The sequence below is a fragment of the Montipora foliosa genome, chromosome 1, assembly GCF_036669935.1.
Source record: "Montipora foliosa isolate CH-2021 chromosome 1, ASM3666993v2, whole genome shotgun sequence".
Taxonomy (NCBI): Eukaryota; Metazoa; Cnidaria; class Anthozoa; order Scleractinia; family Acroporidae; genus Montipora; species Montipora foliosa.
Genome location: NC_090869.1, coordinates 50380038 through 50395037, shown reverse-complemented (window position 1 = coordinate 50395037; position 15000 = coordinate 50380038). Strand labels below are relative to the sequence as shown.

Genomic DNA, 15000 nt, shown 5'->3' with positions numbered 1-15000 from the left:
AGAGCAGAAGGAAGTTTCCCGGACGGTCGATCGAGAATAAAATATTTACGACATCAAAACAACATTAATTTTGAACCGTGAATATAGAATATAAAAAGTTACGATCAGCGACAAACATTTTGGGAGATTTTTGCTACGTTCAAGTAAATTGCAAAATCGAAAGTGACATGGCCGGAATTCAGCGGGCGCCGTGATTAAGTTACCGCTGTATGTTTACTCGCCAAACAGTGAAGCATCTGTGTCAAATGATGGCAAGATACCGGGTTTTTGTAAGTTTCTTTTTCTGTCAAGTGTTATAAAGTTTGACAATGAAATGAGCGAAGTCAAAACAAAGATCACAATCGCCCAACTCTTATTTATGCAAAGTCAAAATTTACTCTCCAAGACACGTACGACGTTATTTATCACCAGGTAATTCCATCATTTTGGAAATAGCAGCTACTTTATTATTCATCTGCGTCACAAGTTTTCACTGATTTTGGGGCTCATTTTGTTGAAACTCAAGCACGCTTCCAACGGGCCTGTGAACCCTTCCTGCTTACAGAGCAATACTAAAAAACTTCTCCCATATCACATTTCAACCTTAAGCTCGAAAATTCAATACACAACATGATATTATAATTCACAAAGGCAGAAAATACCACAGAATCCTTTTCCAGCGAAAATTTTATTGAAACAAACAACATATTTGCTCTTTGAGGCGAAAACGTCTTCCTATTTCATTGCGTGCGTGAAGACAAGAAACTCAATTGTGTCAAATTACCATGTACTTCAGGTAAATACAGCTCACTTTGATTTCGTCTCGACGGGCGATAGGTTGTTGTCGAGGTCCAGTACTCGTCGCTTTTGAGATTCATACCTAGTTTATCCAACTGACTTTCCATTATTGAGCTCCATAAGGGTATATTTTGTTTAAGGATCCACTAAAACGCCATTCGCGTTGCATGACTTTCGACGCCATTGCAGGCTAAGTTAATGATTCTACTGTGCCCACCAGAGAAATCTACGCAGTTCCACTACCCTCTCGATCCTAAGAAAATACGCCCAGAAGGCTCTATACACAAAGACACCACTTACCAGGGGAGTGACAGGCAAGACTTTTACCGACACGGAAAAAAAAAAAAAAAAAAGAAAAAAAAGAAAACAAACAAACTAAACGAAGACCTCGACTGGGTTTGCCTTATAAGGCAACCCAGTAAAAAATCCACGAAATGAAACAGAGATTCCGACTGGGTTTGGCAACCCAGTAACTACGTTATACCCGGGGCCACTACTAAACTGCGGATATGAAATTTAAAAAAAATACTGCTAAAATCGCGTTGATAACTGCGAGGGTAATAGCTTCACTTGATTTCATATCCGCAGTTAAAAATATGATTCATTTCATATATCATTTCGTTCATTGATTCATTCATGATCGCGGAAACGTTAACATTTGACCAAATCTCAACATCATCGGCTTCCTAGCTCCGTTAGTTAAAGCGTCGCATCGCCATCGCGGGTTTAAAGCCCGTTGAAATTATGAATTTTTCAGGCTTCTCTACGCAGTTCATAACTGCACGGATCATAGCTTCACTTGATTTCATATCCGCAGTTCAATACACTTTTTTCTATAAGAACGTCTTATTTTGGAGCTGAAGCTGAACGACCTTTTATATTTGCGACGTGAGGCAGAAAACGTTTGTAAGATCTTCTTAAATTTACATCACTTTGTTTCACCTGATGACTTTGATGGTGCTGAAGTAATTTTGGAACGATTTTTAATGAAAAGAGGTCATTATTAGAAACTGAGATGTGTGTCATGCAGTAAGATTATGCCCTTAAGTATTTGAATTAATTTACATTAATTTATCGTTGTTTTATGCTTTCATTTAAAATTCAAATAAGCATAATAAAAATGTTCTTAATCGACTCTATGCCTGAGAAATGTTCTTAATACGTTCAAAAAATTTGGCGGTTAATCTCAGCCTCAACGTTCTTACAAAAAAGGTTTTTATAAAATAAAGAGAGTGTATATGATTCATTTCAAATATCATTTCGTTCATAATTATGTTTCCAGGTCACGTTTTTCTCGACATCGCCACAGCATGAAAGACTCGACACTAATATTGATGCAACAAAGACCTTGTTATTAAGATAACAAACCTATTGCCCGAAATGGAAACCATAATACTCTTTGTTTGTCCATCCAAATTTTAAAGAAGCACTGTTTCCAGTTTCTCTTGGGACTTACAATGGTCCAAAGAGAAAATAAAACAATGCTTATTCAAAATTTGGGTGGACAAACAAAGATTATAATGGTATTTTCAGCTTCGGGCAATTCTAGAGTACCATTTGTTTGCGGTCGACGTGACACCCCCTTTTAGCCAATCGTATCCGTCCTGTATACACATAAATGAAAAAAAAAAAAAAAAGAGCTTGTGCGTTACTCTTGCATAGCATTCTGTACCCTCTCTTCTTTGGTGCATCTAAAACTTCAGCTGCGCAGAGATTACTGACTTTCATATCGTTTGGAATTGGAACGGTTCGGTAAGTGAACTGGTGATTGAGGATAAGGTTGCAATGAAAGCACTAATATGAAACTGCGCAGTTTTTAGGGAAATTGTTGTTGTCATGTGTTGAGGTTCGTAGGTCACTTCTTTTGCTCTCTTCGTTGCACGTCGTTTTGTTTTCACTTTGGGTGACTTGGACACAAGTAGAAGACATAATGGCTACGCTAACAAGGCTTCTCAACTTTTTCAGGTTTAAAAACTATTGTGGATCTACTTGTCGAGTGCATTTAATAACGATCCCTCGCGTGAACCATTTGAATACAAATTAATTTACATAATCACATCGACCTTTTATTACGAGAAAAAAAGATAAAAAAGGAATTGTAAATAAGGCCACCTCCTTCGGTCTCTATCTGATTTAGGGCAAGGTAAAAATGTTAGCGCCGTTCTTACTTAAAATGATTGTTATGCAATCACGCCATTCCTCAGTTAGCCCATCCAGACATGGCTGAGTATTGAATAGAATTTTAAAGAAAACAACTACACGGTTCATTGGAGACAAGCGCGCCTCGATTCAGGTTTCGTGGACCATGAAACCTCCACTGATCTCCAAAGGCAAATTTTTCCATTGTAGACTTTCTACAGGCCAAGGCTCTTTTGAAAAGTATTTTCAAATTAAGGTACTTCCCTTATACCAACCTTTTTAATTTACAATGTTTTATTTCTTAAGTATTAACTATTGTCTGGGTGAGAGTAGTCCCTGAGAGAATGACTGATGCTCGTGACATATGAATTGATAATAGTTTTCCGTTCTAAGGACTGGACCTTGAGCAGAAAATTAAGACTAAGAAAAAAGGACTTAACCATGTAAAGAATGAAAAACTTTAATCTTCCGTAAGTACAACAACAAAGTCAAATAGAATGTTATCCGTAAATCGTGCGTTACTGCACGATTTGAGAGTTTCAGGATGTAAATTCTAAACCAGCCGTGCATGAAGTACAAAACTGATATGGGATGCAGCGATGGCCTAGTGGTCAGAGCGCTTGTTTGGCTTTCCCACCAATGTGGCCCAGGTTCGATTCTGTGTCGTATGTGGGCTAAGTTTGTTGGTTTTCTACTCTGCTCGGGAGAGGTTCTTTTTATGCGGTAAATGAACATGGTCAGCTAACCCATGCTTTAATAACATGCCATGATTGTAGGCAATCAAGGTATAGTATTAAAGGTTATTATTTGGGCATCGTTCAAGTTTTTTTATTTTGTGTCGTACTTTTTGTTTCTCAGGTAGACGATTTAGGAAAGAGGTATTCTCATGTCTTTTCCCTTGTTTTAATAATACCGCTGAGGTGTGCATCAGTTGCAAAATATCGCCCGTCTCGGATCTTTATACTCTCTGGAAGAAGCTTTAAAACAGGACATGTTTGTGTTTTTTTCTCTTCCCCCTTTCCCTTGCTTTGATCTTGCCAAGATAACAAAACACTTGAGTAAAATTCACTCATTTCTTCTCAGATAAAGAAAAAAACAGTTTTTAAATATAGCTCTGAATCGAATTCTCATCGAAAGATTAATGACAATCGATCGTAAAAAGACCAAGATTTCTGCAGTCTCTGACTTTTATGATGTTCTGTCAAAAGGAAGAAATTGATCACGTGCTAGACAACCATAAAGGTGCACGTGACCACCTTGTGTCAACTGAATGAACTACAGGAAAACATGTTAATCGATCGTCGTTTTTAGAGTAAAACAACATCTTTGGTTTTTTAATTGTGTTGTAATATTTAACTGAATATTTACATTTAATCTGTCGGGTCAGGAAGCCTTCTTTGTCGGGTTCCTGAGGACGTATCTATTTTGACTTCAGGGTGAACTATTTACACAATCGCGATGTTGAGCGGCCATGTAATTGAAAATCTGAACATCCATGAGATACAAAAACAGACTTGCGAATTTGCGCAAATCACAATGCTGACAAGCACAAAAGCAGAAGAAATGGTTAATAAATATGAAGTTTGTCACTATCTGAATGTTTTTTTCAATGGGATGTCGAAAGGCCAAGTGGATGTTATGCATAATGTGGCAAGTTGGGGCGATCAAGTTGAGCGTGTCACCCGTTATAAATATTTTTTCACAAAATGTTCCCGAATCGTCAAGTATCACCACAGAAGATAAGAACATCATTCTCACAGCTTATTCTACGCAAAAAGTAGGTTCTGGAGGTAATTTTGAGAGTGGAAATCAAGTTTACGGCAGACAAGTATAACAAGGTTACGTATATTTATATTAAATTAAGTTATCACAACTGAAAGACGCTGAACTTATTTTGACACGAAAATGCTTTACTATTGCCATAAAAACTATCCAGTTAAGCTCGCATATTACACAACATGATGAATTCATAAAGGCCACCTTTTCCAGTGAAATAGTTTTTCGAAACAAACAACATATTTGCTATTGGAGGCAAAAAAACCCTTCCTATTTCATTACGTGCGTGAAGACAAGAATCTCAATCGTGTCAAATTACACTCCGCGTCAAAAACGCAACTAAATATATTTCCCACCAGTGTTCAGCATCAAACCCTTTACTGAAAAACCCTTTACTTGAATTATCAAGCAAAAAATAGGCAACAAGCTTTCCTTCAAATAATTTTTGATTAACAAGAATTATTGAAATTTCCAATTGTTACCGGAAGACTGTGCAGATCCAAGTTGTTCAATTCCTACTCTGTTTTTGTTAAACCCATAAGTTACCAGAGGATTTTCCATTTGGTTTCAGTGTTCTACATAACAGCACACTTGGTAAAATATTAGCAATACAGCTCACTTTGATTTCGGCTCGACGGGCGATAGATTATTGTCGAAGTCCATTACTCGCCGCTTTTAAGATTCCAGATATATTTGTCTTGTTTATCCAATTGACGTTCCATTCTTGAGTTCCAAAAGGGTATATTTTGTTTTAAGATGCACTAAAACGCCATTCGCGTTAGAATGACTTCCAACGCCATTCCAGGTTAGTAATTAAATGTTCTCCTATGTGCACCAGAGAAATCTACGCATTACCCCAGCCCCCTCAAACCTAACAAAATACGCTAAGAAGACTCTATGCACAAAGACACCACTTAGCAGAGCAGTGAAAGGCAACCGGGACTTTTCCCGACACGGAAAAAAATAAATAAACGACGAAATGCAACGCAGATTCCGACTGGGTTTGCAACCCAGTAAAAAACAAAAAAAAAACCACGAAATAAAACCCAAATTCCGACTGGGTTTGGCAACCCAGTAATCAGTGTTATTCTTGCAGTATTTGCGATTGTATTATCGGGCATTTTGTCCTTGAAGACAAAATCCTTGGGACTTTTGCAACATTTGCTATTTGCTGTCTGCATGATTCGTAAAATAAATGTTTTTCTATTGTTCAGTGTTATTTGTAATTCTTCCCAAATCGCATTTTTTCCTTGGAGGAAATTCCTTGCGACTTTTGTGATATTTGCAATAATTGCGATAATTTTGTTATTCTTCAAGTATTTGCTGTTCTTGTACATGCTACCTGTTGCAGACGAAATCCTTTTGCAATATTTCTTTGGTGGCCAATTTTGTGTTAACTCTCCTGGACATAGTGGATGTTTAACCCGCCAAGGTCAGGTCCTGCTTTCGAGTAGTTGCCTTATGTCAAGAAAATTTGTTTCATCCATCTGATGCGATTGGCTCTAATATCCCTACCTCGTTTCCATTCAACAATGTCATCTCTGTGTTTTGTGTGTGTAGCACAAGCAGTAAAGTAACCTGTCAATGCTTTAGAAGGAAGGAAAATGGGCGCATAAAGTGGAAGATTTGACATGCACTCACAAAGTATATTGGTCCTCCCCTGCAAAATACTTTGCAAGCCTTTGGCCGTTTCTAAACCAACATTAAATCAGGGGTGGGGATAGCGAGATTTTAATCTTTTATCACAAACAAATTAGAAAATAACAATGTTACAGTAATGTGTCACTTTTTTTTTCCAACGAGTGTTGTCCAAAATCGTAGATCATTTAGATCTCCTAATTAAAATTCAAATGGCATGGCCTGTTTTTTTCTCCCTTCTCCCTCAGATTGCCAGCCGTTCTGTGTCGAACAATTTTCAATGGAATCTAAAATGAATCGTTTTCTTGCAGCAATGAATAAGCAACTAACCACAGACGAAGTTTTGGTAAAGATTGGCAGCTATGGGCGGTTCCAGATCATGCTCACTGTATTTATCAACATTGCCTATGGGCTCTGGTGGGGCTTTCCATTATATGTGATGATGTTCATTGCGTCGGAGCCAGGATGGAAATGTAAAACCCATGTTAACTCCACTTGCCCTTTCAACAAAACGATTCATCTTGGAGACGACGATTACTCCTTCCGATGCAATATTCCTAGGGAAGACTGGACGTTCGAAGATGACCGCACATCAGTGGTTACTCAGGTACAGCACACAACTATTATGTCAATTGATTTCACCCATAGAGAAAGCAACAAAATGAAAATATTGAAAACAAAGCTTCCCTCATTTACCAGACAATGAGCAAAAAAGAACGCAACGACAACAACGATTCACGGGTTTGCTTCTCAAAACATTATACGCGGGGATACACAGCTGCCATGTTTTATTGCAAGATTCTAGATATACATGACTTGTACGCCGGGTTGCAATTTACGGAGTTCCTTACCCAAGCTGAGACGTGCTAAATTTTCATTTAGTCCTGGTAATATTATTATCTTTTAAGTTCTTTTTTTATTTAATTTTGTTTGTTATAAAAAATCCACGAAACTGAAATTTTACAAGACAAGTAACAACCTCGTTTTAGGACTTCTTCCTTGGCTTCTGGGGCGCTTTCCACTTGTATGGAATAACGGGAAAGAATTTTCCCCTTAAAGGAACAGAATAAATTTCCTCAATCAAAATATGCATGGGGACTAGTGTGTTCCTTTTGAAACTTTCTTTTCTTTTTTTCTCAAGAGACTGGATACTAATCATTTAGAGTAACAAACATGGGTGGCGGATTTTCGATCATTACTTCAAAAGTAGTACTTCTCACCAGTCAGCAAATGGCTCACAATGCAACTGGTCTACGCCAATCGTATAATTATGTCTTTAATTGAATTTACTTGAATTATTCGATCTAAAAGAATACATAACACATTTTGAATGAATACCTTAAGACGCTCGCTACATAAACGTTCGAGAAACTCCCAGCATGAACACTTACTTTTTTGACGATATCCAGTTAGGTCGGTTTCAGTAAACACGGGTTAAACACTTCAGATAGGCCAGAAACAGGTGAGCGAAACAGGTAAGCAAAGCATACCGTTACATTCAGTTCTCCGTGACTAAACTCTAAGTTTACCTCGTCTAAAGATGATCCCCTTTTTGCTATTGAATTTCACAACTAAATATCAATCAAAATCAATCAATGAAATATCAAACCGCATTGTTTTAATGAAACACTCACCTGCAGTTGTGCAGCTACGAGCTATAAAAGCATCCCGGCGCTTGAAGTAACAGAAACCCGCACGATTCATTTGGGTAGCTAAACATCAAGGCCCATGGGATCCGCCATGTTTTTTTCTTTTTTCAAGGAGCATGGTACTAGTGGGACAAAGCAAATGACACAGGATTTTCCGATGATTTCGGGAAAACCGACAAAAAGAGGAATACTTCTGAAGGTATTCCTCTAAGGTCTGAATGAATCCCGAGAATTGTACTCTGCCTTGCAGAGGTTTCCCTGACTTTCCTCTCTAGAGGGAAGAAAAGGAAACCTCGGCACGGATCTCCTGGATGTTCTCAAAACTTTTGCAAGAATATTGAATAAGTTGCCAGAAATCGGATCCGTGCTTTATATGCAAAGGGTTCTGGGATCGCCAGGGGGCAAACATTGCAAGTCGCTGTGAGAAAATGAATGGCAGAAACTAATTCGACGTCCAAAAAAAACGACTTAGGAGAGAGATTAACGCTATTTTCGACTCAGTTTTATCAGAAATATGATAAACGTGAAATATGGGATAAAATTTGCTGATTAACTTCCTTGCTTGCGTAAGGTTTATTATGAAATGGTCTCAAACTATTACAAAATTAGGAATAAATCTAGAGGAAATATCTCAATAAAGCCTTTTCAGTTGTATCAATGTGTGTATAGGATGGCTTTTGGCCTATTTCTAAACTCAGCAATTCAAATAATATTGGAAATATGCCTAGTGGCATTGTGTTGTGTGGGGATTCTTCCTCACGTCGGAATATTAGGATTTTACTCGCCCAGGAATAACAATGATGTTTTGTCGTGGGTAGAGCTATTAATCGTTACCAATTCAAGGTTTCGATGAGTACAAAGGTCTGTTCAAATAATTTTGTACGAAGTTACAGAACCTCTGAATGTCCTACACCAACTTTGTACATAAGAGAGTATGATTGTGGGAGTACCAAAACCTCAAAGACCTGCTCCAAAGATCAGATCTACAGAGAACTAGTATATGAAGATGACGCTTTTGTATTGGTCGAAGTCATAGTGGAGCTTGACAAGGTTGCTCAGATCCAGTGACTTTCTACTTGTAGATGGTATTTTGACAGAAGAAAGGGTTTGTTTACATGTAACGTAACAGCTGGGGCATGAATTTCCAGTGTTATCTAAATCTATCGAAACAGAGACTGCTGTATTCTATGGAAGAGAAGCACTAAAACAGCTACCTCGAGGCAGAAGGAGATTGAAATAGTTTGCTTGAGCAGAACTACTACATTACATGTAACTGAAAGTGATTGGACTCTCACCGCAGAGTTTGTAGAAAATAGTAGCGGACTTTTCCCAATCAAACAAGAACTTAACCTATGGATTTCCTCATGTTTCTCATTGCTCATTTCATCGCTCCAAAGAGCAATAGCTCTGTAAATACAATTTCCATCTACTCTGACAACGACTTCTCTCCTTTGAGGAGATAAATTTCCAGAAGCCGTAATTAGTTTACGCAAGTCGTAACTAATAAGAAAACAGCCTAGACACACGTAAATACAACTAAAAAGGCTTTGTGTTATTTCCTCCAGATTTGTACCTAAATATTTCGAGACCATGACGAGATGTCAATTTCACAATAAACTTTACGGATCCTTACGCAAGCACGGCTAATCCCAGTAAAATTTTATGTCATATTTCACCGGTTATTCAAACAAAAACTTACACTTGACACGTATCAACATTGCCCAAATTGATTTCTGATATAACTACGTCGAAAAAGCGTTGATCTCTCTCCAAAATCGTTTTTTGGACGTCGAAATAAGTTTCCGCCATATATTTTCTTACAGCGACTTGCTATGTTTGCCCCCTGGCGATCCCAGAACCCTTTGCGTATAAAGCACAGATCCGATTTCTGGCAACTCGTACTCCCAGGAGCCCACGAATAGGAGCCTCCATGTGCTCTATATCCTTGAGTCAATTTTTGCCCGTATCTTTCTATTTTTAGAACCAAGCCTTCAGTAGGAGACTCACATTTACATCAATTTACATCAATTCGCACAATTTGCGTACATTGTTTTTGCTATTTTTGTCTTCGTTAGACAATGAATTTATTCTGATTGGCTATTTTAAACAGCGCATGCAGTGCCGAACAACTCGTAGCATTCTAAAAATAGAAATATACGGGCAAAGGTTGACTCATAGGGCTTGTATGGGGGAGGCAAGCTCCTACTGATGGGCTCCTGATACACCTTATTCCAAAATGGCCGCTGATTTATGCGGATACAAATTGGCCCTTGTTGCCTCGTTCAAGATGAAATATTCTTTTGAAATTTAAGCTTAAGAACGAGGCATCAAGGGCTTATTTGAATAAAAACAAAAGAATATCAAAATGGCGGCCATTTTGGAATAGGGTGTATTCATTAAACCCTTAACCGGTTTAAAACCCGCTTCAAGCAGTTTGAATTTTAACGTCTGCCCAATGGCGAAAGAGTGGACGTGAAGTTGCATTGAAGCCACTTCGCGCATGCGTGACAGAGCATCGACGAGATCCGTGCAATGCAGGGAAGAGAATCGTGATGGGCACCCAAAATCAATAAGGTTGTCTTATTTCAAAGTGCTATCACCTGGCAAAATGCGTCATTTATTTATCATTTTTATGCACCTTATGCACCATCACCATGACTAGCTCAGTCTTTTCTGAAACTTTTTTCATTTTCCAGTTTGACCTGGTGTGTGACCGTGGCTCATTTGGATTTATCTCAACCTCGGTTATGTTTGCCGGCCATTTTATTGGCAGCCTTGTCGTTAGCCCGATCTGTGACAAGTTTGGACGCAAGATTCCCCTGTTTGTTTGTGGATTCTTATGTTGTTTGTTAAATTTTCTCTCTGCATTTTCTCCCACGTTCTGGGTATTTGCACTTTTCCGTGCCCTTGTTGGCTTCATGATTGGTAAGTGCTTCAGCTGATTTAGGAGAACAAGCAAATTTAGTTCATAAATTTTTGAACGTCTATGCTTAGTTGATATTTGCAACTTGCTAATATATTAAATATTTTAAACCTCCGTTTCCCACCAGGTGGCTACAGTATCCCATTGTTCGTGTTGACAACAGAGTTTTCAGGAAAGCGCCAAAGAAGTACTGCAGGATCACTAGTGTGGATTGGATTTGGTGTATTCTACATGATTTTACCAGCATTTGCATTCGGCATCCGAGAATGGAAAACATTAACCATGGTAACTGCAGCTCCAGGCTTCCTGGTTGTAGCTGCGTGGTTGTAAGTAATAATAATAATAATAATAATAATAATAATAATAATAAATAATAATAAATAATAATAATAATAATAATAATAATAATAATAAAACAATAACTAAAAAAAAGGTCAGTTGTAACCTGTAGATCGTGAGGTTTCGACTGCATTGGCTGCAACTGGCTATTATTGTTTGTCTGTTAGTTATTTTGATTGGTGCATTTAATTCGATCCTCTGGGTTCTCAATAAGTTCAACTTCCTAAGGTGGAAAGTCGTCGTCCGTTTCTCCTTTTGTTGCGCTCCTTGATCGTGGCATCTATGCTTACGGAACAACTATTCCTCTGTACATAATGAAGGGTAGATTTAAGGTGGCAATCTGCGCTACTTCAATTCTTTTTTTTTGTCACTTGGAAATGATACCATTCATTTCGATTGCATCTTCTTATGACAATCTGTTTCCTTACCTCTCTACACAGTATCACACCAGAGTCTGTTCGTTGGCTTCTTAAAAAAGGTCGCGTAGCTGAAGCGAGGGAAACCCTGAGTAAAGTAGCCAGGATCAATCGTAAACAAATGCCAGAAGAGTCCCTGGCTTTACCCAAACAAGAAAAGCTCGGTGAATTTCGCGATCTTTTCGCCTCCATGAAAATGGTACACACGACTCTCGGCTCGTGGTTCATATGGTGAGTTAAAAGGAGCTTGGAAAAGCATTGATTCAAGTGTTCAACAGACCTTTTTCCAGATACGGCAGCCATTTTGGTTTCTATTGTTTCGAAAGACATTATGGCATGATCATGGGGCAAATTAATATGTATTTGCCCCCTTGGCATCCCATAACAGCTTTTTGAAACAATAGAAGTCAAAATGGCCACCGAATCTGCAAAAAGGTCTCTTATGTATTGTGGACTGAGGCACTCTGCATGGCCAAGTAATGAGGGCATTGAAATTCAGTGGCTCATTGAAACACCTTGATAGAGTTGTTTTTGGCAATCCTGCGTTTCACCCCTCGACTCTCCTTTTAGCGGCTGCCTGCTATCCGCCAGCACATGTACAACATCGAAAACTCAAGCGTTTACATGAACAACTAAATTCCAGTATTTAGGGAACACTAATCGTGGTCCTGTATGTGGTCAGGTTCAGGTATTCAGGCGAAAAAGTTTGCGATCATATGTGGGCTGTTTCAGTGGACCGATGTCAATCTGGCTCTGTCCTTGCACTCCACCGGGTTTTCCTCCCTTATCAAACTCAATGTCTACGTCGCATTGTAATTGCCACATAGCGCACCGTCAATTGGAGCTCCCTGTGTTGCGCTGTCCGCGAAATTTTTCATCAAAAGTTAGCGGAAGTTGACCCAAAAATTGCAATTAAGAAACAAATGAAAAGGGTACTAATTTAGGTCTTAACAAATTAAAAAGGATTTTACTTTTTTTTATTCATTTCGAATTGTTTTACTTACAAGCAGGTACGTTTATCTTCAAACAGGTTTGCAGCATCGTTCATCGGTTGGGGAGTGTCTTTAAGTGCTCCTTTCCTTAGTGGAAGTGTCTACATTAATGTGGTGATAAGTGCATTATCCGGTCTGGTGGTGTATCCTTTAATGACTTTCGTGAACTTGAGGTAAGGTATTAACGTGATCAGTGCTTTTTTTGTTGTAATTTTGTGTTTTTGTCTGTTTGGTTTTGTTGTTTCCTTTTCTTAGAAAACCTTACTAACGATCAAAACGTAAATATTTTTCGTTTAATGTCCTGCGGAACTATCGAAATAGGGTGTTTACTGTATAGTATTAAACCAATCACAGTACAGTTTGAATTAAGAATCTTAACAACATTTTCGATCCCTCGAGATACAATGACAAATTTTATGAAATTATCAGTAAAAAGAATTGTGATGAATACAAAAGGATGGGCGGATTGAATGAATGATTTTGAGTAATTAGACGTAAGCGAACTACTGTTTAAAAATATCAGTTTGTTTCTTTTCGAGTTAGTTTTTGTCTGTTTGGTTTTGTTGTTTCCTTTTCTTAGAAAACCTTACTAACGATCAAAACGTAAATATTTTTCGTTTAATGTCCTGCGGAACTATCGAAATAGGGTGTTTACTGTATAGTATTAAACCAATCACAGTACAGTTTGAATTAAGAATCTTAACAACATTTTCGATCCCTCGAGATACAATGACAAATTTTATGAAATTATCAGTAAAAAGAATTGTGATGAATACAAAAGGATGGGCGGATTGAATGAATGATTTTGAGTAATTAGACGTAAGCGAACTACTGTTTAAAAATATCAGTTTGTTTCTTTTCGAGTTAATAGTAAAAATAAACCGAGTTTAATAAAAATGTAACGCTAATAGTTGACACGGTACTTCGAAATAGAGAGTTCATGGCAATTATTGCTAAACAAAATGCGCTCAATGGTATGACAAAATACCTTGGATTCCTATAACGACGAATGGTTTACTTTTTGCCTAGTGTAAGAAAAAAACATTGTCTAGAGCGAATTCTCAGATATTTTCTCAATTGGCATATTTAAGGTGGCTCGGAATCCACTCCTGATAGATAAAGCCTGCTCGAAGCCTGCTGATCAGGCTTTCTAGTAATAAAAATGCGGGTCACCTGGTACGGTTTTTGAGATTTAAGGCGTTACCGTACAAAATATAGGGGTTTCTTTTATCAGATTACCTTTTTGGTGCCATGCTGACCTTGTTTTTAATGGCAATAAAGTTTGCAATAGGTCACCATGGCAGCCTACGAGGTACGCTGCCATGGTGACCTATTGCAAAATTTACCGTTATCATACGGTGAAAATGCGTTGAAGAGACACCGAAATCGAAACTTTTCAGTTTTCAAACTGAGATGTGATCCAAATTTATTTTAGGATTAGTTTTCATTCTGCATTAACACACTCTACTGTCGTCCTCTTTTACTTTTCTAGGTTCGGTCGCAGGAAAATTCTTATGGTGTCGTTCCTGGCTGCTGCCTTAGGTTCGATTGGGGCTCTTCTATTAACGGACAAAGCTAAGCATGACGAAAGTAAGAACTCGTTAAAATGCTTGTCACGATCATTTAAGTATGGCCTGGTAGACAATACCTAGTCACAAAAGATATTAACGCAGCATGTCTGTATCTGGCAACTAAGTAGTCTTCTTCCAGGGATTATTTGGGTGAGTTCAGACAGCCAAAAACAGGCAATACAAGGGTTGTCTTCTTATGCGACCTGCTTGGCAAGCGAAGTTTTGCCTGTTTTCGTGAGAGAAGCGCCGTGTGACAAGGGGTCTCTGCAATTAATTTAATGTTCTGTCTAGGCGGAGCTGCAGGGAAACTTCGTCTATGACCTCTGTCTAACTGGAGTGTTGTTTCACAATAATCTGATTCAAAAGCCTTTTTATAGGAAAGAATTTAAAAGAAGGCCGAAATCATAGCTGTATCGACATTTAAGTTAGCTCATAAAAAATGCTGCGAAAGCTAGTTCCTCGAGAGAGATGAGTGTCCTTTGAAATGTGATCTCGTATGGAGAAGATAGCGCCTGAAAAAATTGAAATATGAAATAACCTTTACTTACCCTCGGCAGTGTTTATAGCGCAAAGTCTAGTGGGGCCGAGCAAACAACTGAAACAAACAATAGGACATTTGCATGATGACGTCAATTTGACTACAAGTACCTTTGCTTGCCTCATGCTAATTGGAGCTATTGTTATTTTTACCCCACTAACAATACAAAATTTAAATAAGAAAACAAAAACAAACTGAATTCTGGTAGTTGTAGTCAAATGACGCTATCGTGAAAACCGGAA

General features: G+C 38.2%; 1 protein-coding gene across 4 annotated transcripts in view; it reads left to right on the top strand.

Moving 5' to 3' along the window:
- LOC138000422 (organic cation/carnitine transporter 2-like) overlaps window positions 1-15000 on the top strand; it is a 51683-nt gene that overhangs the window by 33318 nt on the left and 3365 nt on the right. The window contains exons 1-8 of one of the 4 annotated variants that reach the window (XM_068846891.1): window positions 2445-2529; window positions 3775-3794; window positions 6642-6937; window positions 10676-10904; window positions 11030-11228; window positions 11682-11888; window positions 12688-12822; window positions 14142-14239. In XM_068846891.1, coding sequence (XP_068702992.1) covers window positions 6644-6937; window positions 10676-10904; window positions 11030-11228; window positions 11682-11888; window positions 12688-12822; window positions 14142-14239 — 1162 coding nt within the window. In that variant the 5' untranslated portion in view covers window positions 2445-2529; window positions 3775-3794; window positions 6642-6643. Of the gene's footprint in view, window positions 1-2387; window positions 2530-3774; window positions 3795-6012; window positions 6125-6641; window positions 6938-10675; window positions 10905-11029; window positions 11229-11681; window positions 11889-12687; window positions 12823-14141; window positions 14240-15000 lie in introns of those variants that run through there. The other 3 variants (XM_068846873.1, XM_068846831.1, XM_068846882.1) reach the window with 3 other exon arrangements.